The sequence below is a fragment of the Phalangium opilio genome, unplaced genomic scaffold (genome assembly GCF_054372755.1).
Source record: "Phalangium opilio isolate 3A_F unplaced genomic scaffold, DU_Popi_V2 ptg000209l_1, whole genome shotgun sequence".
In the NCBI taxonomy this organism is placed as follows: Eukaryota; Metazoa; Arthropoda; class Arachnida; order Opiliones; family Phalangiidae; genus Phalangium; species Phalangium opilio.
The window spans coordinates 8,043,584-8,070,409 of record NW_028324217.1 but is presented as its reverse complement, the minus strand read 5'-3'; the positions used below and the strand labels follow the sequence as shown (position 1 = coordinate 8,070,409).

General features: G+C 36.7%; 3 protein-coding genes across 25 annotated transcripts in view; 1 reads left to right on the top strand and 2 right to left on the bottom strand.

Annotated features, from left to right (window-relative positions):
- Window positions 1-2,044: 2,044 nt before the first annotated feature.
- On the bottom strand, window positions 2,045-5,799 carry LOC149618838 (ubiquitin-like modifier-activating enzyme 6). The gene has a single exon (XM_089854332.1). The coding sequence runs from the start codon at window positions 5,435-5,437 to the stop codon at window positions 2,405-2,407; it is 3,033 nt and encodes a 1,010-aa protein (XP_089710458.1). The 5' UTR covers window positions 5,438-5,799; the 3' UTR covers window positions 2,045-2,404.
- A 1,287-nt stretch (window positions 5,800-7,086) lies between these two features.
- The window catches only part of LOC149618836 (uncharacterized), a 31,608-nt gene continuing 11,868 nt past the window's right edge, over window positions 7,087-26,826 (top strand). The window contains exons 1-3 of one of the 23 annotated variants that reach the window (XM_089854343.1): window positions 7,087-7,539; window positions 7,596-7,661; window positions 8,048-9,327. In XM_089854343.1, coding sequence (XP_089710469.1) covers window positions 7,496-7,539; window positions 7,596-7,661; window positions 8,048-9,327 — 1,390 coding nt within the window. In that variant the 5' untranslated portion in view covers window positions 7,087-7,495. Of the gene's footprint in view, window positions 7,540-7,595; window positions 7,662-8,047; window positions 9,732-16,094; window positions 16,524-17,128; window positions 18,854-20,023; window positions 20,766-20,796; window positions 20,923-21,451; window positions 23,243-24,330; window positions 25,406-26,826 lie in introns of those variants that run through there. The other 22 variants (XM_089854337.1, XM_089854363.1, XM_089854362.1 and 19 more) reach the window with 22 other exon arrangements.
- LOC149618837 (uncharacterized) lies at window positions 13,881-15,112 on the bottom strand. Its single transcript, XM_089854383.1, has 3 exons — window positions 14,836-15,112; window positions 14,080-14,759; window positions 13,881-14,006 (listed from the first exon to the last, which is right to left on the bottom strand). Exons 1-3 carry the CDS (start codon window positions 14,852-14,854, stop codon window positions 14,001-14,003), a joined length of 705 nt encoding a protein of 234 aa, XP_089710509.1. The 5' UTR covers window positions 14,855-15,112; the 3' UTR covers window positions 13,881-14,000.

Genomic DNA, 26,826 nt, shown 5'->3' with positions numbered 1-26,826 from the left:
TAACATGACCGGCTATGGGAGGAACACAGTTATTTTGCCCTAATTTTGAAACTACTGGTGCAAACCTCTTGAAATTTTAAAGTGATGTGCAAAACAACGTTTGCTATGTTTTGGAAATTTTAAAAAGTTTCCCTTCTATAGTTTTTTTGTATAAATATTAGAACGAAAATTAGCCCTACTTAAAGGGCTTGGTCTTGGAATGGTTTAATAAGTTTTTCCGTTTCACTTGTTCGAATCTCTTGAAATTTTAGTGAGAGGCACATTGAACGGTTTTAAGTTATGATGCAAAGTTTCAAAGTTTTCAAAGAAACAATTCACTTCCAAAAAATTCATTAACATTGTGCTTGTGCATAATCCTACAACCTATTTAGTCGATTAGGGAAATTTTAGGAAAAGGACTATTCGTTTTAAAAGTTCGAAATTTTCCACAATAATTTAAAACCTTTAAATATGCCTTTCACTAAAATTTCAAGAGACTCGAACCAGTGAAGCTGAAGGAAACAAAGTTAAACTGTTTTAGACTAAGCCATTAAATTGTAGTTCATTTTCGTTTTAATGTTGTTACAAAAAGCTTTGTAAGAGAAAAACTTTGCACAAAAATACCAAACATTATATTGCAAATCTCATTAAAATTTCATGAGATTTCAACCAGTATTTTCAAAATTAGGACCAAAAAACGGTGTTCCCCCCAATGACGGAGTTAACTCTGATTTTTGACATAATTTTGCATCTATAGCCCGATCGAATGGGCTGTGCGTCAACGAAATACTCCCTTAATTTTTCAATAGGATTAGTAAAAAATAAATTAGGGATAGGGTCACTGGTCCCAAGGACCAGTTTAATATTGTAGACGCTGGGGGTCACTGGTCCCGAGGACTAGTTTCAAAAAATTCCTTATTTCCAAGACTGAAGGGGAGTGTATTTTGTAGTCTGCTATAAATGTACACCTGAATCCAGGGCTGAAAATAAGCAAAAGACTGTGTTCCATATATTTCTAAATTTCGCTCTAATCTTGGGTATTGGGTCTCGCTGTACTTTATTTTTATATGGTTTTAAAAATTTAGTGATACGTTTAAAACACTGTCCTTTTTCCATCATTTCTGGAAATCCAAAAAGCGTATTTGATTATTTCCTTTATATGGACCCAAATTTCACCACACCATTGGCTAGTGAAAACCAGTCTGGGAAATAAGGATATTTTTTAAACTAGTCCTTTGCAGGGCCGGAAATAAGAAAAATTTCTTATAGGACATGTGTCCAGTGACCCCCTGTTTGACCGGAAAATTTATGGGACATTGTCCACTGGAGTGTGCAAAAATAGTGTAGCATCTCCATAGTCGAGCTATCAAAACCTGGGAAAATTTATTGGTCAAACTGTCCAGTGACCCCCTCAGTTTCTGAAAAAATTATGGGACATTTTAAAATTTTATTGGACAATGTCCAGTGTCCTGTGCTTATTTCCGGCCCTGGTCCTTTGGGACCAGTGACCCCCTAGTGTCCGAAATAATTTACTGGTCTCCGGACTGGTCCCAGCCTTTGTTCTCCTATAGATTTGCAATTAATAAACTGGTCCCGAGGACCAGTAACCCCCACTTCTTGAATTAAAAAACTAGTCCAAGCAATTAATAAACTGGTTTTGGACCAGAGGAAGTGTGCTATTTCCCAGACTGGACTGAACTGAAAACCAGATCACCCGCCAAATACGAAATTCTTAAATTGTGCATGTATCTCTAAGCGTAAACTTCCTTACCCAAAACAGTGAGCACAATACTACAGGGCCGGAAATAAGAAAAAATTCTTTTAGAACATGTGTCCCTTTGACTAGATAATTTATTGGACATTGTCCACTGGAGTGTGCGAAAATAGTGTCGCATCTTCATAATCAAAAACATTATGGGTCATTTTAAAATTTTATCGGACAATGTCCAGTGTCCTGTGCTTATTTCTGGCCCTGGGATGCTATGATCCACAGTGCTTTTATTGTTTCCAATCGTCCATGTTTCCACCCAAGACAGAACAAAAATAACATAAAATAATTCACACATTTTTAACCATATCTAAAACCATTTTATTTTGGTTTTATCATAAGTAACAAAATATTGTTATAATTATTATGTTACTTATGGTTTTATAAATATTGGACCCAAATATTTTATTTAACCTATTTTTGTAACAATTGTTTAATTTAAAAAACAACAATTTAACAAGACTTCAGAAAGTTAATTTTTACATGAATAAATTTGACTAGTCAAATATCTTCAAATCTCCGTAAGAGTTAGGCATATACCAAGAAGCATTATTAAAGGGTTTCACAAGAAACTTGCGCATCTTCGCTTTTAAGTTCTAAGAAAATAAAACAATTTCACCCCTGGCAAGCAATTTGCGTAGCCCTTTCTAATAAATATTAATCTTGAAAGTATAATCGAATGAGTGGCGCTGATACATCGTTTAGTTCATCAACCTCAAAAGTGAAAGACAGATCAACAAATTTGGCATTTGGTTCAATATCCACGAGTTCCTTGAATTTTTTGAAAACTCTTTCAGTGTGACCTGGTAATATGGGCCACCAGACAATACGAGAACCTTGAACTAACATTGAAGGATTTAATTTGCTCTTTTCCAACGCCATTTCCAAAACACGTTGCAATGTGATATCATGGGGTCCGTAAAAGCACCACTTATCCCAATAACTGTATTTGACGCCAGGACCTAATTCCGTTTGTATCGGTGGAGCTGGTTCGGCCGAAACGTAACTACTAATTGCAAGGTTCAAAAACCAATTACGGTAATCGCTTTTAGAATTCATTTTCATGACAACTTTAATCAGTTCGACAGTGACCAATCCCGCTACAGCGGATGTTGTCGATGAAATGGCTGGAATAATACGTCCGGTAATTTTTTTAACTCTGGCCCTAGATGCGTTTGGTAATCGATACATAGTCGCTCTTAAATTAGTCGCGGCGTAAACGAAATCCAAATGGGAATCGAAGTCTTTGTCGTAACTTAAAGAAACAAAGTTAGGTGTTCCTAAGTCTTTAATAGTTTCGGCAAATTCTTTGGCAATTATTGTTGTATTTTCATCGGGATCTACTTGCATTGGATCAGGGGCGACAACGGATTCATCCGTTACTATGTTAAGAACATCTTTGGGCCGAAATTCAGGAACTTTAGTGTTTTGAATGATATCATAAACATTATTGCCTTCCGTGGTTTGAGGCACATTCCACGCTTTAGCCAGTAACTTGGCCATGGAAAGCACGAACAAATAATGCAATTCATTGTTGATGTCAAAGTTCAACGGGTGTGGGGGTCGTCTAGGCGATTGCCAAAAGGTCGTTACTATATCACCATCTTCGACAACTTTATCTTCGGGGAAAAAGTGTAATAAATTCTTGGCCTTATGGTTAAAGTACTTTTCAAATTTCAACCTAGCAATTAAAAGGCAGTCAAGAAACGTTTTTGGTCTGTTAGTTAAATCCCGATTTACGTGGTAAATGTCATCAACTTTTCCACCCGATGATAAAGTGGCAATCACTTTTTGTGCGTCATTATTCATAAGGAATTTAAGGCACCGAGCGGGTTTAAGTTCAAATAGCGTGTAGAATTTCTCTTTCGCCCATTGCGCCGCGTGTTCGATTTGAGTTGGAAAACTTCTAATGGTACAGTACGGGTAATCATTATCTAAGGGATCACTTTGGGCTGTGTAATTTTCAGTTAAATAAGGCAAGATAACTTGTACGTGGCCTTTACAACCCATGGTTCCCGATTCCAGAAGAGGTCTTTCAGCTACGACGCAGCGACCGTCTATATATCTTCTTGATTCCAAATTATCTAAGGCATTGACCACAATATTTTGGGCTTCAAAGAATTCTTCGGTATAAATATTTTTCGACTCTGAGCAGACTTTAGTTTGATACGCTGTGATGTTTAAATTGGGATTAATTTCTAAGATTGCGTTTGCAGCGATGGAACTCTTTGGTTTTTGAATATCATGGTTACGAAAAAGAAACTGACGATTCAGGTTGGATTTTTCGATTAAATCGTGGTCAGTAATGACAATGTTCCCCTTTTGCGTCGAGATTCCCAGCATTGCGTAATTTTTCAGTAATTCGCTCCCAATTGCCCCGCACCCGATCATAAATATCTTAGTATTGGCAAGGAGGTCCATCACCTCCCTACCTAAACATATCAAACTATTATCATAACGTAAACCAATGGGTAGAAATTCTTCAGAGCTTTTATTTTCGTTATGTAGTTCCAGGGCATCGTAGTGCAACCATTGAGACAGTGGGGTGAATTTATGCGTTACAGCTTTAACAGCTTCTTGAGCGACAATGCCACCGAGAAAAGCGCAAATTGCGGGTAATTGCCCCTGTGATACGAATGAAGCTTTCCTCAAAAACTGTTCGTTTATTTTATTTAATGGCGTCTTCAATTTCAAATTCAGCTCCTTGGCTAATGAAATAACGGTCTCAGCGTGAGATACGTTTCTAACATCAGGATAGTTTCCGTAATTTTTAATGTACTTATGAATCGCCAACATGCTAAGATGCGCATTTTTAGCAGGTTCATCTTTACCACTGTCAATATTTTCATATTTTGGGTCCCATATATCGTGTTTGAGTGGTCGAAAAGTAATTTTTAAAGGTTGCTTGACAAGTTTACACATCCCACCACGAATATAATTGCCCAAACCAGGATTATTTGTCAACGTATCAAAAGTAAACGTTTTAGGTGACAAAACATGGATTTTATGAGTGGTTTCATTTAAAGAATCCATGCCTAGGATATCTGATAACGTAACTAAATCCCCCGTTTCATAATTATGTATGTTGGTAACCGTAACTTTTCCATTTTTCCCACTAGTTACTTCACTTATGGTTATTTCTTTAATTTCTTCACCATCCCGATCAGTGACTTCGAAACAATGCCCAAAATCACAGAAAACCCAACTAACGAGACCAAACACATCGGCCATGATAACTTTGATGGTAGGGTTTAAAGTATGACAATATTCGTCTATTTCCAAGCATCGATCCAGATTAGTTTCAGTCAGAATTACAACGCTGTACTTTTTAAACTCGTCATTTGATAATGGTTGATTAACAGAAGATACAATGACGTAAGGGTTTAGTTCTTGAATTTTTGCGCAAGCAGCTTCTGCACGTGTTAGCCCTTTAATGACGCTATCATTGGTTAAGAAACAGTTTAACCCAATATCATTCAAGGTGGTTATTTTTTCATCGTAAACTGACAAGTGTTTAACACCCATCAGGACAAGGTTCTTGGCAATTTCGGAACCCAATCCTCCCATACCAAACAACAAAACTTCACTATTGCACAGTGACTTCATGGCATCGTCTCCAATGACATAAAGCTGACGGCTGTACAGTTTTTCATCCACAAAACTAGTTTCTGTAACTTCCATTTCCGACATATCTTATTTATTTTCTATATATTTAAAATTTCAACAAAATTATATATCAACTTCTCGAACTGCAGAAGCTTTTACGTGCTAACCTTCCGTTTCACCCTAAGAGAGCATAAAGAGTGGGAGTAGAAAGCTTGCCTGGATCACAGCCCACTCGTTCACGCTGGTTCCTCGCGCTATTAAGCCCGTCCAAAGAATAATATTCCTATGGTTTTTTTAAGGAAAAGCGAGATCTCCCAATTTCCCAAAATGCCCTGCCAAAGCTGCTAGCTTCAACTTCTCTTTATACCTTCTTTGGTTTCAATAATATTCGCCTGGCAGATTAGGAATACATATCCTATACCGACCAACTGACGGACTCAATCAAAACTTTTTTTTTTTTTTTTTTTATTAGGAGAGAAAGGCCAATAGGGAAGTATTCCGCGGGCCCGTCAATCAAAACTTTTAACGGAGTGTCTATTTGTGCCCGGGTTGCGGGCATAAATAGCATAAAGGGTGCTAAATACGCCCGGGTTCCGGGCAGAAATAGCGGCCGACTAATGCGAGGCTAAAAGTGCCCGGGTCCCGGTCAGAAATAGCCGGCCCACAGTGGACTGTCTATATCTGCCCGGGTTCCTTACTGATGCAAACCCGGGCACAAATAGCGGGCCCACAGTGGACCGTCTAGTTCTCGATTTTTGAGAAACCCGGGCAGAAATAGCGAGTCCACAATGGGCCGTCTATTTCTGCCCGGGTTCCCCGTTGCGGTAAACCCGGGCAAAAATAGCTGATGAATGTTTAATGGCTAGTTTTGCCCGGGTTTTTGGCTCATTATCAACCCGGGCAAAAATGGCGAGTCCACAATGGACCGTCTATTTCTGCCCGAGTTCCCCGTTGCGGTAAACCCGGGCAAAAATAGCCGAAAATAAATTTATGGCTAGTTGTGCCCGGGTATTTAGCTCATTATCAACCCGGGCAGAAATAGGGAGCCCACAATGGGCCGTCTATTTTTGTCCGGGTTTATATAATGTTTCTCAAAAATCGAGAACCCGGGCACAAATAGACGGTCCACTGTGGGCCCGCTATTTGTGCCCGGGTTTGCATCAGTAAGGAACCCGGGCGGATATAGACAGTCCACTGTGGGCCGGCTATTTCTGCCCGGGACCCGGGCACTTTTAGCCTCGCATTAGTCGGCCGCTATTTCTGCCCGGAACCCGGGCGAATTTAGCAACCTTTATGCTATTTCTGCCCGCAACCCGGGCACAAATAGCAACGGCCAACTTTTAAAGGGCCCTGCATACTTGAATACACGTTTTTTAATTCATAATTTCTATTCTTCTATTTGCATAGAAGCCTGTACATAAAAGACTTAGCGAATATGTATACATAACTAAATAAACAAATAAATAAACTATTTGGTCGGACCAAATTATTGGAACTTGTGGGCGATGTGTGACAGTGTGAGAATGTAGCCTCCTAGAGGGTATCTTTGCACGTACTGACAAGAGACGAAAGAAATACAGATTTTCAGTAATCAAAATCTGGAGATTTAAATACTGAAACCAGTACGCGCATACTTTATCCATGTAGCTATTTTCAAAATCGCCGCGTAATCTAGGACTAGGAGGCTCAACATTGATAAGGTCTCAAAGACAAGGATAATCCATCCTTTCATATCTCTGATTCGCACAGCCCTAAACGTTTGTCAGCGAATCAAGGGTCAAGTTCTGCTAATGCTAACTTAAGTTGAAATGCTAAGCCATAAATCGTAGGGTTTTAAAATGGAGTAGCTGTATTGGTTTCCTAAAATAACACTCCATGGTGACAGGTTGAAAATTTATGAAATTGAAACTGGAGCAAAGTTCAATTTATCTTATCACACAGTACACACACATTGCCGTCATGAAAAATCAATTTCGGATTTTTCTCGGTCTCAGATTCTCGCTATAGTGCTCAATAAACCATAGAGGTATTTAATTAGCCCCGAGGCCAGAACGGGTACTTTACAGCAAATATATTTAAATGCTGAAGGGTCATCGTATGTGTTACGTGAAATAGATTAGTTTATAAACGTATTAACGAAAAATGGTGGTTTACCAACTTGGTCAATTTCCAGCAGATGGTGCCAAGTAACAAGTTCACAAAATTGACACTGACAGTGCTTAAAATTTCGAATTTCCGATAGGGACCAATCATGCCTCGAAACCAAGGATGAAACATTTCACTATGGCCTTCAATACATACAACTAACGTAAGCGTTTTAGAAAATTTGTCAAATTTTCGTAATAGTGGGGATTCTGGGAAACGTTATAGATTTTATGATACTGGTTCCAAATTTGGTATTCGGCCGTCATTTCTACTCTTGATTAGTACCTCACCAAAATTTTAATTGAAAAATAGTCTATATTTACAATGGATCAATAAAATTGTCTTTTTTTAAATAGAACTAGTAAATAGAATCAGGAATGTATGGAGGGGGGTTGAAATGACTAAAGGGGCTCCCGGTGTTCCCTTTTTTTTTTTTTTTTTTTTTGAAAAGTGTAGCTTCTCCCCCATCGTCGGCTTAGCCATCTCCTGACGGCGGTAAATGTCTAGTCGTTTCAATCATTTAACAGTCTTTCTTTTACAAAATTCAAGAACCCAACGGCACAAAATGTATCGTCCAGTAAAATTTATAAAAACTGAGAAGCCGGACTCGGAAGAGGCGGTACCTTCAAACTATCTATTGAAATGGCCAATCATCATTAAGAACGAAGATGACGAGCCTGGCACTTCTTTAGAAGCAAATCCGGTACACGCCTCCAAGGAAAACACTGGAGAAACTCAAGTGGAGCCAAACAGACAGAAGATCGCTGGCAGGAAAACCAACAAACAATATACCGGGAAATTGAATGAAAAAGATGATGGATCTCGGAAAAGTAAAGCATCAGTTCTTAGTAAATCTGCTTTAATGAATCACGCACAAACGGACCAATCTGAGAAGCCCTTTAAATGCGACACCTGTGACAAGTCCTTCAAAATACGATCACTTTTAGAATATCATCAGATTAGACACTCGTCCCACCGTCCCTTTCAATGTCAAGTGTGTCAGACGTCCTTTAAATGCAAAAAGTATTTGACTAAACATAAAGTCGTACATTTGTCGAAGCGTTCTTTCAAATGCAACGTGTGCGGCTCTTATTACAAATCAAAAGTTCACTTGCGGTTCCACATGACAAGACACAGAACCGAAAAGAATTACAAATGTTCTGAATGCAATAAAGCCTTTAAAACATTGGGTGAATTGAAAAGTCATAAATTTGTTCATTCTTTGGATCGGCCTTTTAAATGCGACATTTGCAATAACATTTTCAAAAGCAAATTTCATCTTAATCAACACCAAAGAATTACCCATTGTTCAGACAAGCCTTTCAAATGCGAAAAGTGTGGTAAATCTTTTAAAACTAGATCAGACCTAAATTCTCACAAATCTACACACTTTGGGGATAGGCAATTCAAGTGTCAACAGTGCGAACGTTCTTACAAAACTAAAAAATGTTTAAAAGCGCACAAGAGAGCAGTTCATATCACTACAAAACCATTTCAGTGCAACATTTGCAACGTCAGATTCAAAACCAAAATGAGTTTAAATTGTCACAAGCTTCACATTCACGAGCGCAAACGACCATTTGGCTGTGAACAATGTGACAAAGCCTTTAAGACATCTTGCGCGTTAAACCGGCACGTCAAAGGGGTTCACAGTGATGAAAGACCTTATAAATGTACGGAATGCGACAAGGCGTTCAAATGTAGCTCGCATTTGAATAGACATAAATTGCTTCATTCCCACGTAAAAGCCTACAAGTGTTCTAAATGTCGATTACGCTTCATTTCCGAAACATCCCGTCGGACACACGAAACATCTATTCATTTGAATGGCAAGTATTGCGAAGCTTGCGGAAAGTATTACAAAAATAGTCTAAATCATAAATGTTCAAGCATGGACGTGAAATCTATCTTATCTTTTGGCAACGAAGGTAACTACAAGTGTTACATTTGCAAAACCAGGTTTGATAGTGAGTACACTATGTTTCGACATGAAGGGAAAAAATGTTCCCTCAAGAAATTTAAATTGCGAGCTTCCCGTGTTGTATTGAAAAGGTTAACTCCAAAGCAACTTGCAGCCTTTGGTGTTTATGCATACCCCCGAGTTAAAATCCAAATCAAAGAAGAACCAGAGTAAACCCATGCAGGGACTAATAGAACCTGTCAATTAAGCAAGAACATTGTAAAAATACTATTTCCACATTCCTAATTAGTTTAAATAAAATTTTCGGATTTATTCACGCATTTGTTTTAGCGAATGACAATATACCATTGATGAACTTTTATTAAATATAATGAAAAAAATGTTCAGTAGTCAAGCTTTTTCAATTGACATACACTGTCCTTGCGTTTATATGGGCTTTTTTTTTATCGAGAAGTATCTTAATATTTGTACTACTTTCAACATAGACTGAACGGTCTCAAAATCGACCACCTTGGTGTAATGATAATTGACATTGAAAAGATTATTAATCGACCAAAATTCATCAAAAATATTCTCTACTCTGTATCGATTTAATCAGAGAGAATTTACAAAGGGAGTGGAAGCCCCCCCCTTTTACTCTGTTAAATGTTATGACGCCCAAATAAGACGTCGCGTTGCATGAATCGTGAGCTTTCGGGGTAGGCGAGTTTCCGGTCACATGAGAGCCACCTCGATTTTCATTGGATTTTCGTTCCAACCAATGATGTTGGGCAATTCTTCCCCTGTTTGGGCGTTGGCTAACCGGAGAGGCTAACTGCTAGTTTTTAATTTAAAAATTAACAGATATTAAACCAGAGAGAATTTGATTAAACTGATAAAACTATAGAACAAAGCATAAAGGTAAATACAGAATGCGTTGAAAAATGTCATTAAATATTTTCAAGTTGTAATGGTATTAATAATTTCATTCTACTTAAAGGTGAAGCTAATATTTTAAATAGTGCAAGGCTTAAGGAGTTCCATCGTATTCGTATATGATCTAATTCTACTGGGGTCTAGGGATGCCTCGACTGCTTTCATGCAAATATGGTTTATGTACGTCAAAACAGAATTCAACCAACAGGCAAGTTAATGGAGCTCCAGGGGTGTATTTCGTAAAGTTTCCGTCCGCGAAAAAGGATACTGAAAAATGTTTACGATGGGTAAAAGCCTGTGGGCGAGAAGAGTTCACGCTAGCCAACGTTTCTCGGGGTACTTACATTTGCTCAAGACATTTCTACAGTTTAAGTGGACCGACAGATGAAAATCCAGATCCGATACCTTTAGCCACTCTCTTGGATCCTAATTTTTCTTTTCAAAACCAAATATATCAAGTAAAATACTTTAAGTTTAGTTTTTTTGTACAGATATTGAACTGACGTATTTTCATATTTTTCTAGAAAGATAGAATAACCAAACCGGAAGAAATCAGAGAAAACGTTGTTGATATAACAACCAAACCTCTAGAAGTCAGAGGGAAAGTAGATGATAAAACAGCCAAACCACCGGAAGTACAAGAAACAATGGATCAAGGAGTAGAAGAAAATCAACCTGCGTCTCCGGAGAGTAACACGTTGGACTTCAAAGGCTTATTACCACCAATTGGATGGTCGATGGAAATTCTCTCTGATGGTGTTGTATTTACTAAAAATAGGAACCATGAAGTAGTCTTATTTTGTGAAGTTCTTAAAAATAATACAATTTCTGAAGTCAATGATGATCCCGTTAGTATGACCATTATTGCCTTGGGTAAAAAAATATCCAATGATAAAATTGATAAGACTTTGAAAATCGAGTGTAATTTGGACATATATAACCTATTGAAAAAGTTGGATTATTTCAAAATCTGTCCTGGGAATAACGATGAAGATCTCGTTAAACTTTACAGAGAGAGACGACCCAACAATCATAAAGTTAACAGTAATTACTCAGAAAATTTAAAATCTGTTTATAGCAATAGATGTGAAGGTCTCATTGAGGTTTTGGGGAAGAGGTGTGTTTCGTGTCGACTATATCGCTCGACTTTGCGAACCCTACGTTTGCGTTCCAAAGTTGTCACTAAACATTGTAATGCGAAAGCCAAGTCATCCAAACCTAATAAGAAGCTGAAGAAACAGCTGCCATTATCAGAAAATGTTAAAAAAGAACTTTCAGGGTTAAAACGGCTGTTTAAGGAAAAAATGAAGAAAGAGAAACCAGGATCGTTTATGTCAATTTTCATTAAGCAACAATTGCGTGCTTTGGAACGATCAAAATATGGCATGAGATGGGACAGTGTTTTTTTGAAGTGGTGTTCCTACATGAAAAATAAATCAAAATCTGCATACGAAACCTTAAAGAAGTCTGGAATAATTACACTTCCTACAATCAGAACATTGTACAACCATGAGCATACTACACAAAACAAATCTGGATTCAATGAAGATGTTTTTAATGAACTAGTAGACGTTACTGACATAGATAACCTTCCAGAACACAAGAAATACTTTGTCCTTCTTTTAGATGAAATGTCCAATAAGCCCGATTTAAACTGCCACAAAGACACTGGGTATCTGACTGGTTTTACTGATATTGACGATTATCATAATTTTCTAAATGACAAGGAGGAAGAGTTGAAGGGTACAACTACACCACCACTTGCAACGAGTATTCTTCAACTTATGATCCGTGGAATTACAAGCAATATAAGAATACCATTCGCCCATTTCCCAACAACAGGTGCTACAAGTGGAGAACTATATTCTATTATTTGGGAGGCCATCAGTTTGTTGGAGAATCACGGTTTTCGAATTTTAGCTGTAGTCGGAGATGGGGCCTCAACCAATCGAAAGGTTTTTCGTATGTGCGCCAATGATGAAGGCGAAGCGACTGTTCCCTTTGTCACTTGTAATGTGCATGCCGCCGATGAAGAAAGAAATATTTTTTTCCTATCAGATGCTCCACATCTGATAAAAACTGTTCGGAACTGCTTCAGCAACAGTGGCGCTCATTCTTTGTCTCGTGATCTGTGGAGAAATGGTGAAGAAATATCCTGGAAAGTGATACTACGGCTTTACTATTCTCAACTAAGAATGAAAGGCCAATTTAAAAATGCATCGAAGCTGACGTACTCTCATGTATTTCTAAATGGATATTCCAAAATGAAAGTTAATCTGGCCACACAAGTCATGAGTGAAACTGTAGCCTCCGCGATTGAAACACTCTTTGGGAATGATCGATATCATGAAACACTTAAGTTTATAAGGACGTTTGATAAATTTTTTGATTTGTGTAACGTCAAAAATTGTACTGAAGGGTTCAGGAAAAGAAAACCTAACAAGAAAGTGTACGAAACCGAGGATGATGAACGTTTGAAGGTAATTAAACAAACTCAGGGTAGTTCACCGTTATTCAATAGTATAATAGTAAAATATTTCTTTCAGTGGCTTGAAGAAGATTTCATAAAGTATTTAGATGACTGGGAGAAAGACGTTGCGAGTAGGCCGGGAGATTTTTCAAAAACAGATAGGAGTAGGATGCTACTGAGCGCAACTACTATTGAAGGTCTACGAATGACAGGTTTGTAAGAAAAGCTCCTGAACCTGTGATTAATGTAATTAATTTTAATTTGTCAATTATAGCCCTGTCAACAGTAGAAATTGTGAAATACCTTCTCAAGAAAGGGGCCAAGTACGTTTTGACCCAACATCTAAATCAAGACCCGTTGGAGCAGTATTTCGGAAGACAGAGATGTTCTGGTGGTCGTAACAGCAATCCCTCGGTTGCTCTTTTTGAAGCGAACATGGATAAACTAAAAGCCTTATCGGGATTGGTTATAGAAGCAGTTAAAGGAAATACAACTATTTCGGAGAAAATGGTCATGTAAACTTTTTAATGACTTCAAATCTATCACAATTTAGGAACCACGTTTATACTCAATAAAATTATTAAACATTTCATTGACTAGTTTAAACACTTCAGTTCTCTCTCTTTTTTTAAAAACATTTAGGAACATTTGGTTTAAAATAAATTGGTTTAAATATCACACATTTATGGACGGCATAAATTGTTGGAACAGGTCAAAATCGGGGTCTTCCGTTAAGAAATTGAAATCCGGAGTAACTTCGAAGTTAATCCCACTCGGAGTTGAAATGTTACTTTCAGGAATGTGAATAGTAGGGATTTTTGTAACTTTTAGTTGATCCGGAGTTTTATTTCTTGTGGCCGTTTTAGGAGTTTTCAACCTCTTTTTTACGTCAGTGTGAGTCTTCATAGTTTTTCTTTTTGGCGTGATGATATTCTCAGAATCCTTGCTCTTATCCATCAGACTTTTTCGTAGTGCTTTTTTCGCTCGTAGAGCCTCTTTCGTGTTATACTGGTATTCTTCTAACATATCCCGCACCAAACACTTACCTCTAGTGTTCAAAAATATGTCTAAAAGGGTCAAAAGCCATTTCTTATTATCCTTTTCGCTGTATATTGCTTGCCATCTCGCAGTGATTTCATCATTTTGCATAATATGGCGTATAGCTTTAGCCTTTAAGTCTTGACGTCGAATTTTTCTCACGTCTGTTTTATATATGAGGTCAGATATGCTTTTAATGAGTTTGATGAGGTTAAAAAAACAATCGGTAATCAATACCAGTCCACCCCTTGATAATTTCAGGGTCCACGATTCCGTTTCATCTTCGAAATCCAAATTGTTGGGTACTTCATCCTTAACCATTGCTTTGGCAAGCTCTGGAGGACACTTCCTTTTGATCAGGGAAAATGCGGTGAAACCAGCGACATATCTAGTTACTGGAAGATTTTCCGGAACCTTAGTATTTGTGATTACCCTCAGTGGCGTCGGTTTCTTATCAGTGTCAATCATGTCTAGCTGTTTTTGTATTCTAATGGCTTTGGTCGTTTCTTTTGTGAGTGCAGTATCCACGCCTATTTCCATTTTTACCATTAACTCATGGAAAACTAAATTTAGGAAACGACTGACTACATTTTTTTGTATTTGTTCTGATAAATTAATAAAGCTTGGACAAATCTGAAACATGAGATGTCTGAGAGATTGCTCATTGTTTTCCATTCTTTCTTGCAATAAGACTTTGTGAGTTTGTTTCAGAAATTCATCCCTCGTTGTTTCAACAAATTTAATGTGCTGTATTGCACTTGTAAGATATTTTACTATTGTTTCTTTGTTATAACTTAAAAGCAAAACTTCTTGGAGCGTCTTTAAAAATTGGTCCACTCTTTGCTTTTCCAAACGAAAAGCAAATTTTTGAGTAACAAATTTCGCCGTAGCTTGTTCCAAAGAATAGGTCACTGCACCTAAGCCAGTACATTATGAAAAATAATATAATAGAATATAATATAATAAAATAGATTATAGTGAAAATATAATTACCTTTTAAAAATGGTTTCATTGTAAAAAAAACTACTAGCAAAGCTTCTACTAGCAAAAAATAAGAGACGTGGTAAATTCTCTCGATTCTCTCTGTCACCGTGGAGCTAAATTTTCAAATTTATTTACCAAACGCGCCAAACGGTTTTCACTTTGGAACCGCCCCTTTAGGGAGGTTGCAAACGCATCATGCCGGAAGTCGACCTGCCTAGATAATTTTTAGCAGACGACGTTGCGCTACATTCTAAACCACATCTTCCACTCCCTTTGTAAATTCTCTCTGATTTAATACTCGCTCTCACGTCTGTCCGAAAGTCGTGTTTAGTGGTTACGAGAAACGTTTAGCCCAATAGCAGGACTTCCACCAAAGATTCACGCAATTGCGTGAGAATCAAACGCCTTATATACCCTAAATAGCCAAAAATTGTTAAATAGGCAGTATGAGACCTGTTCACATTAAGGGCCGCGCATGAGAAGTTGCAATGTTTGGGGGCATGAGTTATAGCGCTTCTATGGAGTTAAACGTGTAAACTAAACTACGATGGACGTATGGGAGACCTTTTGAAATTTAATATTAAAATAAAATGCCTAGTATTTAAAACCGAGATAGTACAATTAAAATCATGTTAAGAAATAGTGTTTAAGTTCTAATGGAAACGGTGCATTGATAGTAGTAGGCCGCTATAACTCACTAAGCCTTGGCGACGGTACGGGATCATCGCGCTTCATCGGCGAATAGACGGCGATGTCCGCCGATGCTGTGCCGAAAGCGCTGTGTATAAATGCCCGTAAGCCCTGGCGCCCATTTTAGTGAGTAGAATTTCATTAAATGCCCTAATTTTACGTCTATCAATTGAATTTGATAAAATTTCACCTCGGAAGTTCAATTAATACTTTTACAACAAGTAACACAACACTGTTTTATAAAAATAAACTCGAATGCGTAGCAAGTAAGGCAAAAGGAATGGTTAGAAGTACTGCACTGCCCCCAAACATTCTTTCTACGCATGCTCACCTCTCGAAATGTTTTCCCCCTTTTCACCCCGCTCTACCGGTGAAAAGGTCTATTGCGGAAAAATGGAAAAAACTTTATGCGCTATCCGCCTATATAGTAGACGCTAAAATTTGTGGTAAGTTATCATTGAAAAGAGGCGCGGCACGTGGATTTTCCTACGCTTTGGGCCTGTGAAAACCAGCCGTTACCGCAATCAAAATCCCTTTCCGTGACAGTGCTAAAATAATTGTGACCCAATCCGTTTTTGGTGACCCGAAATCGTTGTTGCCTGCTTTTAGCACATGAAGTATTTAGTGTAGTCTTTAATAAACCATATAGGTATTTAGCTAAGTTTTAGTCACGAGGCCGAAATGTCTAGTATGCGGTTATGTTTATAAACGGCGGTGACCGATGGCTGATGGCTGACTTTCGCGCTTGTCACTTGAATTTCGGAATAGTTTATAAATACATTAAAGAAACAGGTTAAGTTTTTAAATTAAGGTTTGTTAAGTTCCGATGGTGCCAATTAACAAGTTCAGTAAGAAGAGCGTTTTTGTTTAAGTAAACAGAGTTAAAAGTTGCAACGTGTTTTCAAAATTTGGAATTCCGATAGGGCGGCGAATCCAACCTCGAAACCAAGGATGAAACTTTTCTCTATGGCCTTTAATACATACTAACTGGAAAAGGACGCCAATTTGTAAGTATTTTGTAAATTCTAAATTGTCATAATAGTGGTTGAGCGTCATTGCAAATAAAACACTTTTTTGTTTAATCTACGTTAAAATATCCAAATTTGGGAGATGGCCGCTATTTCAGCTCTTGACACAAATTTCAATAAAAAATTAGCGGTTTTTAAGACTCATCCCAAAATGTTATTGAATATGTTAGTAAAAGCCAGCCACCACGTATGATATTTTTTCAATTAACTCGAGATTTCCAACATTAGACCAATAAAATTAATAGTTGCAAATTATTTTAATAGAAATAGTTAGTCTTTGATTTTCGGCCACTTGTAAATATAGTACTCTTTTCTTGGTTGTCAATTGTTAATTTTTTTAATTTTAAATGCAATTTAAAATGAAGTGAAATCTGTAATTAGCGACGATTAGCAAAGCTAGTTCAGTAATTAATGTACAAAATGTGAAATCTAAATATGTCTTTTAAAATTATTTACATGTACCTATTTCAAAGTCAGCTAAATTATAGTAGCATAATATCTTTGACAGAATGGCGGCTTGTTACTAAATAAACAATTTTACACCGCGCAAAATTTCAAATTATAATAATTTTTGTTTTTACAAGTGACGTAAAATTCAAGAATCCAACGGCGCAAAATGTATCGTCCAGTAAAATTCATAAAAACTGAGAAGCCGGACTCGGATGAGGCGTTACCTTCGAACTATCAATTGAAATGGCCAATTATCATTAAAAACGAAGATGACGACGAGCCTGGCACTGATATAGAAGCAGCTCCGGTCCATGAACCCAAGGAAAATACTGAAAAGACCATAAGTTTAAAAACTTATAGAACAACTCAAGCGAAGCCAGACAGACAGACGATCGCTGGCAGGAAAACAAACAAACAATGTACCGGGAAATTCAATGGAAAAGCTTCTGGATCTCGGAAAAGTAAAGCATTAGTTGTTAGTAAATCTGCTTTAATGAATCACGCACAAACGGACAAATCTGAGAAGCCCTTTAAATGCAACACGTGTGATAAGTCCTTTAAAACACGTGCGATTTTACAATTTCATCAGATTAGACACTCGTCCCACCGTCCCTTTCAATGTCAAGTGTGTCAGATGTCCTTCAAAAGCAAAATCTATTTGACAAAACATAAAGTCGTACATTTGTCGAAGCGTTCTTTCAAATGCAACGTGTGCGGTTCTTATTACAAATCAAGAGATCACTTGGGGTTGCACATGACAAGACACAGAACGGAAAAGAATTATAAATGTTCTGAATGCAATAAAGTCTTTAAAACAGTGAGTGAATTAAAAAGACATAAATTTGTACATTCTTTGGATCGGCCTTTTAAATGCGACATTTGCGATGGCTTTTTCAAAAGCAAAGCTCTACTAAAACAACACCAAAAAATTACCCATAGTTCAGACAGACCTTACAAATGCGAAAAGTGTGGCATGTCTTTCAAAACGAGAGGGCATTTAACTACTCACAAACTTACACACTTAGAGGATAGACAATTTAAGTGCCAACAGTGCGATAGAGGGCGATGCTTATACAAGCACAAGACAGCAGTTCATGCAAAACCATTTCAATGCAACATATGCAAACGACCATTTGGCTGTGAACAATGTGACAAAGCCTTTAAGACATCTTGCGCGTTAAACCGGCACGTCAAAGGGGTTCACAGTGATGAAAGACCTTATAAATGTACGGAATGCGACAAGGCGTTCAAATGTAGCTCGCATTTGAATAGACATAAATTGATTCACTCCTACACAAAAGCCTACAAGTGTTCTAAATGTCGATTGTGCTTCATTTCCGAAGCATCCCGTCGGACACACGAAACATCTTTTCATTTGAATGGCAAGTATTGCGAAGCTTGCGGAAAGTATTACAAAAATAGTCTAAATCATAAATGTTCAAGCATGGACGTGAAATCTATCTTATCTTTTGGCAACGAAGGTAACTACAAGTGTTACATTTGCAAAACCAGGTTTGATAGTGAGTACACTATGTTTCGACATGAAGGGAAAAAATGTTCCCTCAAGAAATTTAAATTGCGAGCTTCCCGTGTTGTATTGAAAAGGTTAACTCCAAAGCAACTTGCAGCCTTTGGTGTTTATACATACCCACGAATTAAAATCCAAATCAAAGAGGAACCAGAGTAAACCCTTGCAGGGACTAATAGAACCTTACAATTAAGCAAGAACGATGTTCAAATTACTATTTTCACATTCCTTAGTTCAAGTAAATTTTTCTTATTATTTTACATATTTGTTTTAGCGAATGACAATATATTGTACCAACGTTTATTAAACATCATGAAAAAAATGTTCAGTGGTCAAACTTTTTCAATTGACATACACTGTCCTTTCGTTTATATGGGCTTTTTTTATCGAGAAGTATCTTAATATTGGTACTACTTTCAACAGGACTGAACGGTCTCGAAATCGACCACCTTAGTGTAATGATAATTGACATTGAAAAGATTATTAATCGACCAAAATTCATCAAAAATATTCTCTACTCTGTATCGATTTAATACTCGCTCTCATGTCTCTCCTCCCGGTCCGAAAGTCGTGTATTTTGGCGACTTTGGCCGATAGAACGGGCGCAAACAGCTTGCTTGCATCCGTGATTACAGTTGGCAAATCGGAGCAAACGTGTTCGCAATATCCAGACCGTGTTCGTAGTAAACATAAAGCAATATTGGCTTCTCCTCCATTATTATTGGCTAGGGCTACGAGAAACGTCTACCTTCCCAATAGGACTTCCTCCAAAGGTCCACGCAATTACTATCATTATTATCATTTACTGTTATTATTATCATTTACTATTATTATCATTTACTGTGAATCAATCACCTTATATACCCTAAATTTGTAGAAATTGTTACGCTAGAATTCAAACGTCAACAATAGCTATGTTTAAAATGATATCAATTATTTTTATTTAAGAGAAAAAATTTAGGCAAAATTGAAGAATACCACCTGCTCTTCCAAACTTAATAAATCATATACCAAATGAAAGCTTACGCCTTCCTCTATTCATTGCACACAATTATAGTGAGCGCAAACAATAATTAACATTAAAAAACTAATTATATATATATAGCAGTGCCAAAGGCTTTGCCGGGACTCGCTGTGCTGATGATACACGCACGTCCGTTACCAAAAAAATGAATATAAATATAGCTTCAAAAAGTTTCAGTGATCAAAGAATCGCATTTTTAAAAATACAAAAAGCACCTAACCTAACCAAACCAAACCTAACCTAACCTAACCAAAAATTTATGATTTAAGGTTTTTTTTTTTACTAATTTTAACAAAATTCATTACGCGTAAATTATTTTATTTTTACATTATTTACACGTTATTTTAGCTTAGGTTTGGTTTGGTTTGGTTAAGTGCGGCGCCGCTGCGTGTATCATCACAGCGAGTCCCGGCAAAGCCTTTGGCACTGCTATATGTATAATTAGTTTTTATGTTAATTATTGTTTGCGCTCACTATAATGGTGTGCAATGAATAGAGGAAGGCGTAAGCTTTCATTTGGTATATGATTTATTAAGTTTGGAAGAGCAGGTGGTATAAAAAGGGCATGGAAAAATGTAATTGGGTAGATATCTCTCCTTTCGACCTGGACAGGTATAAATTGGTTTCCCAACTTGTTAGAAATTCTGCTCGACTTCTCAAAGAAGCTCTTACATTGCAAACTAGAATCAAACTTCCCGCAAGCTGAGCAAAATTACGTCTATGACGTCCCTTATTCGTAGCTTCCTATTTGCCACCGCTTTCCTTTGCAAAAACAATTGCGGAAAAATGGAAGAAAAAAAATTATGCGCTATTCGCCTAGTAGACGCTAAAATTTGTGGTAAGTTATCATTGAAAAGAAGCGCGGCACGTGCATTTTCCTGCGTTTTGGGCCTGTGAAAACAAGCTGTTGCCGTGATCAAAATCCCTTTCTGTGACAGTGCTAAAATAATTAAGTGTGACCCGAAATCGTTATTGCCTGCCTTAAACACAAAAATGTGTTTAGTGTAGTCTTTAATAAACCATATAGGTATTTAGCTAAGTTTTAGTCACGAGGCCGAAATGTCTAGTATGCGGTTATGTTTATAAACGGCGGTGGCTGATGGCTGACTTTCGCAAGTGTCACGTGAATTTGAGAATAGTTTATAAATACATTAAAGAAACTGGTTAAGTTTTTAAATCAAGGTTCATTAAGTTCCGATGGTGCCAATTAACAAGTTCAGTAAGAAGAGCGTTTTTGTTTAAGTAAACAGAGTTAAAAGTTGCAACGTGTTTTCAAAATTTGGAATTCCGATAGGGGCGAATCCAACCTCGAAACCAAGGATGAAACTTTTCTCTATGGCCTTTTATACATACTAACTGGAAAAGGACGCCAATTTGTAAGTATTTTGTAAATGTTTAATTGTCATAATAGTGGTTGAGCGTCATTGCAAATAAAACACTTTTTTGTTTAATCTACGTTAAAATATCCAAATTTGGGAGATGGCCGCTATTTCAGCTCTTGACACAAATTACAATTAAAAATTAGCTGTTTTTAAGACTCGTCCCATAATGTTATTGAATATGTTAGTAAAAGCCAGCCACCACGTATTTTTTTTTTCAATTAACTCGAGATTTCCAACATTAGACCAATAAAATTAATAGTTGCAAATTATTTTAATAGAAATAGTTAGTCTTTGATTTTCGGCCACTTGTATATATGGTACTCTTTTCTTGGTTGTCAATTGTTAAGTTTTTTAATTTTAAATGCAATTTAAAATGAAGGGAAATCTGTAATTAGCGACGATTAGCAAAGCTAGTTCAGTAATTAATGTACAAAATGTGAAATCTAAATATGTCTTTTAAAATTATTTACATGTATCTATTTCAAAGTCAGCTAAATTATAGTAACATAATATCTTTTGACAGAATAATAAATTCGGCGGCTTGTTACAAAATTAAACAATTATACACCGCGCAAAATATCATATTATAATCATTTTTGTTTTTACAAGTGACGTAAAATTCAAGAATCCAACGGCGCAAAATGTATCGTCCAGTAAAATTCATAAAAACTGAGAAGCCGGACTCGGAAGAGGCGGTACCTTCAAACTATCTATTGAAATGGCCAATCATCATTAAGAACGAAGATGACGAGCCTGGCACTTCTTTAGAAGCAAACCCGGTACATGCCCCCAAGGAAAACACCGGAGAAACTCAAGTGAAGCCCAACAGACAGAAGATTGCTGGCAGGAAAACCAAGAAACAATGTACCGGGAAATTGAATGAAAAAGATAATGGATCTCGGAAAAGTAAAGCATCAGTTCCTAGTAAATCTGCTTTAATGAATCAGGCACGAACGGACCAATCTGAGAAGCCCTTTAAATGCAACACGTGTGATAAGTCCTTCAAAATACGATCACTTTTAGAATATCATCAGATTAGACACTCGTCCCACCGTCCCTTTCAATGTCAAGTGTGTCAGACGTCCTTTAAATGCAAAAACTATTTGACAAAACATAAAGTCGTACATTTGTCGAAGCGTTCTTTCAAATGCAACGTGTGCGGCTCTTATTACAAATCAGAAGATTACTTGCGAACGCACATGAAAAGACACAGAACCGAAAGAGATTACAAATGTTCTGAATGCAATAAAGCCTTTATAACATTGGCTGAATTAAAAAGTCATAAATTTGTACATTCTACGGAAAAGAATTACAAATGTTCCGAATGCAATAAAGCCTTTAAAACATTGGGTGAATTGAAAAGTCATAAATTTGTACATTCTACGGATCGGCCTTTAAAGTGCGACATTTGCGATAGCTTTTTCAAAAGCAAAGCTCTACTACATCAACACCAAAGAATTACCCATCGTCCAGACAGGCCTTACAAATGCGAAAAGTGTGGGAAGTCTTTCAAATCTAAACGATGCTTATACATTCACAAGAGAGTAGTTCATATCACTACAAAACCATTTCATTGCAACATTTGCAACGTCAGATTCAAAACCAAAATGAGTTTAAATAGACACAAGCTTCAAGTTCACGAGCGCAAACGACCATTTGGCTGTGAACAATGTGACAAAGCCTTTAAGACATCTTGCGCGTTAAACCGGCACGTCAAAGGGGTTCACAATGATGAAAGACCTTTTAAATGTACGGAATGCGATAAGGCGTTCAGATCTGGCTCCCATTTGAAACGACATAAATTGATTCACTCCTACACAAAAGCCTACAAGTGTTCTAATTGTCGAAGGTGCTTCTATTCCGAAACATCCCTTCGGACACACGAAACAACTATTCATTTGAATGGCAAGTATTGCGAAGCTTGCGGAAAATATTACAAAATTAGTCTAAATCATAAATGTTCAAGCATTGACGTGAAATCTATCTTATCTTTTGGCAACGAAGGTAACTACAAGTGTTACATTTGCAAAACCAGGTTTGATAGTGAGTACACTATGTTTCGACATGAAGGGAAAAAATGTTCCCTCAAGAAATTTAAATTGCGAGCTTCCCGTGTTGTATTGAAAAGGTTAACTCCAAAGCAACTTGCAGCCTTTGGTGTTTATACATACCCACGAGTTAAAATCCAAATCAAAGAAGAACCAGAGTAAACCCGTGCAGGGACTAATAGAACCTTTCAATTAAGCAAGAACCATGTAAAAATACAATTTCCACATTCCTTAGTTTAAATAAAATTTTCTGATTCTTTCACGCATTTGTTTTAGCGAATGACAATATACCATTGATGAACTTTTATTAAATATAATGAAAAAAAATGTTCAGTGGTCAAGCTTTTTCAATTGACATACACTGTCCTTGCGTTTATATGGGCTTTTGTTATCGAGAAATAACTTAATATTTGTACTACTTTCAACAGGACTAAACGGTCTCGAAATCGACCACCTTGGTGTAATGATAATTGACATTGAAAAGATTATTAATCGACCAAAATTCATCAAAAATATTCTCCACTCTGTATCGATTTAATAATCCCTCTCACGTCTCTCCTCCCTGTCCGAAAGTCGTGTATTTTGGCGGCTTTGGCCGATAGAACGGGCGCAAACAGCTTGCTTGCATCCGTGATTACAGTTGGCAAATCGGAGCAAACGTGTTCGTAGTAAACATAAAGCAATATTGGCTTCTACTCCATTATTATAAGTAAGGTTAAGATGCACGAGATCGGCTAGGGCTACGAGAAACGTCTACCTTCCCAATAGGACTTCCTCCATGGGCCACGCAATTACTATCATTATTATCATTTACTGTTATTATTATCATTTACTGTTATTATTATCATTTACTATTATTATCATTTACTGTGAATCAATCACCTTATATACCCTAAATTTGTAGAAATTGTTACGCTAGAGTTCAAACGTCAACAATAGCTATGTTTAAAATGATATCAATTATTTTTATTTAAGAGAAAAAATTTAGGCAAAATTGAAGAATACCACCTGCTCTTCCAAACTTAATAAATCATATACCAAATGAAAGCTTACGCCTTCCTCTATTCATTGCACACAATTATAGTGAGCGCAAACAATAATTAACATTAAAAAACTAATTATATATATATAGCAGTGCCAAAGGCTTTGCCGGGACTCGCTGTGCTGATGATACACGCACGTCCGTTACCAAAAAAATGAATATAAATATAGCTTCAAAAAGTTTCAGTGATCAAAGAATCGCATTTTTAAAAATACAAAAAGCACCTAACCAAACCAAACCAAACCTAACCTAACCTAACCAAAAATTTATGATTTAAGGTTTTTTTTTTACTAATTTTAACAAAATTCATTAAGCGTAAATTATTTTATTTTTACGTTATTTACACGTTATTTTAGGTTAGGTTTGGTTTGGTTTGGTTAAGTGCGGCGCCGCTGCGTGTATCATCACAGCGAGTCCCGGCAAAGCCTTTGGCACTGCTATATATATAATTAGTTTTTAATGTGCATTATTGTTTGCCCTCACTATAATGGTGTGCAATGAATAGAGGAAGGCGTAAGCTTTCATTTGGTATATGATTTATTAAGTTTGGAAGAGCAGGTGGTATAAAAAGGGCATGGAAAAATGAAATTGGGCAGATATCTCTCCTTTCGACCTGGACAGGTATAAATTGGTTTCCCAACTTGTTAGAAATTCTGCTCGACTTCTCAAAGAAGCTCTTACATTGCAAACTAGAATCAAACTTCCCGCAAGCTGAGCAAAATTACGTCTATGACGTCCCTTATTCGTAGCTTCCTATTTGCCACCGCTTTCCTTTGCAAAAACAATTGCGGAAAAATGGAAGAAAAACAATTATGCGCTATTCGCCTAGTAGACGCTAAAATTTGTGGTAAGTTATCATTGAAAAGAAGCGCGGCACGTGCATTTTCCTGCGTTTTGGGCCTGTGAAAACAAGCTGTTGCCGCAATCAAAATCCCTTTCTGTGACAGTGCTATAATAATTGTGACCCGAAATCATTGTTGCCTGCCTTTAACTAATGAATTTTTTAGTGTAGTCTTCAATAAACCATATAGGTATTTAGCTAAGTTTTAGTCACGAGGCCGAAATGTCTAGTATGCTGTTATGTTTATAAACGGCGGCGGCCGATGGCTGATGGCTGACTTTCGCACGTGTCACTTGAATTTCGGAATAGTTTATAAATACATTAAAGAAACAGGTTAAGTTTTTAAATTAAGGTTTGTTAAGTTCCGATGGTGCCAATTAATAAGTTCAGTAAGAAGAGCGTTTTTGTTTAAGTAAACAGAGTTAAAAGTTGCAACATGTTTTCAAAATTTGGAATTCCGATAGGGGCGAATCCAACCTCGAAACCAAGGATGAAACTTTTCTCTATGGCCTTTAATACATACTAACTGGAAAAGGACGCCAATTTGTAAGTATTTTGTAAATGTTAAATTGTCATAATTGTGGTTGAGCGTCATTGCAAATAAAACACTTTTAAAATATCCAAATTTGGGAGATGGCCGTTATTTCAGCTCTTGACACAAATGCAATTTAAAATGAAGTGAAATTCTGAGAGAGCGGTAGCTCTCTTAGATAAGACTTCATACTGCTCTTAATGTATAAGGAGGGTTTTTTGTTTGGATGTAGTTTTTTTTGTATTGCATTAACTGTTTTGAAAAAATTCCACAGAACTAAAATTCCGGCCCTCAATATGTGGTTAAAATTTCAAAGAGATCCATTAATTAGTTAATTTTATAAAAAATAAAGTTGCTAAGGGTGGTTTTCATTTCCATAAAATTAATCACACCTTGTGATGCAAAACAGAAATTTTTCCCATAGAAATAACATGGGAAATTTTTTGAAAAAAACAAATCGGTTATTCGTGATTTAGGAAAACTATACGTTGGTTAGTTTTGGGAACGGTCTTAAATGAAACTTTACACTATAATCTAGGATCATTTTTCTTGTTATTAAGAAAAATTAATTTTAAGTATGTTTAACTTTAATTTTAAAAACTACCCCAATCTGCGATATTTTAGCATTTATACACTGTTTTATTAGGAAATATCAGCGAGACCAATGTTGGCCTTTTTTAACGTATAGTTGCCTCATAATAATCCGATTGTTTCTTCTTAATGCCTTTTGGTTGGAATGGCCTATCGATAGTGAGATAAGACGGCTTTAATATTGTTGCAGTGACGTTGACGCGGCCGCTACAGCGACGCCTTCAAAACACTCGGGTTTAAATCAAGGTTCGTGGGAAAGGCAAAAATTGCTATAATAGGTTGGCTGCTCTGGCGCGTTTTCTCTTCAAGTTTTTACGATTTTTCATTGGCTGTTATTTTTACGTCATCACGAGCCCTCGTTAGCAGACGAATTTTACGATCTACACGGAAAACTATTAATTTTAGGCTTCCAGCCTGCACCGGGCTCGTAAATTTCGATGCTTGACGCCGGAAAATAATTAGTAAGATAGTAGTATTTTTATTATTTTGTCAAGTGAAGCTTTTGTACGATTGTGAACTGAATGATTTTAAATAATTACATGAAAGTCAAAGCCAACCATAACAAAAATATTGTAAACTTATTTCTTAATATGTGTACAAGATCTTCCTTATTTATAGCAGATAATAAGACTGTTCTTAAAGTATATTTATTTAACTCGGGAAAAAAAGATAATTTAATTCCAACTAAATGTGCTTTTGGCACCAACCTGATTGAGCAAATGCCAGCCTTAGAACAAATGTACACCGTGATAAATGATATGAGCTGTGTTGGGAAATCTTGTAATCAAGTGTTTCAGAAAGCCATTTTGATCTCTATTAAGTCACTTAAAGATCTATTTTTTGA

Excerpts from the sequence above, each read along its gene's own strand:
- LOC149618838 (XM_089854332.1), bottom strand. The coding sequence starts at position 5,437 with ATGTCGGAAATGGAAGTTACAGAAACTAGTTTTGTGGATGAAAAACTG.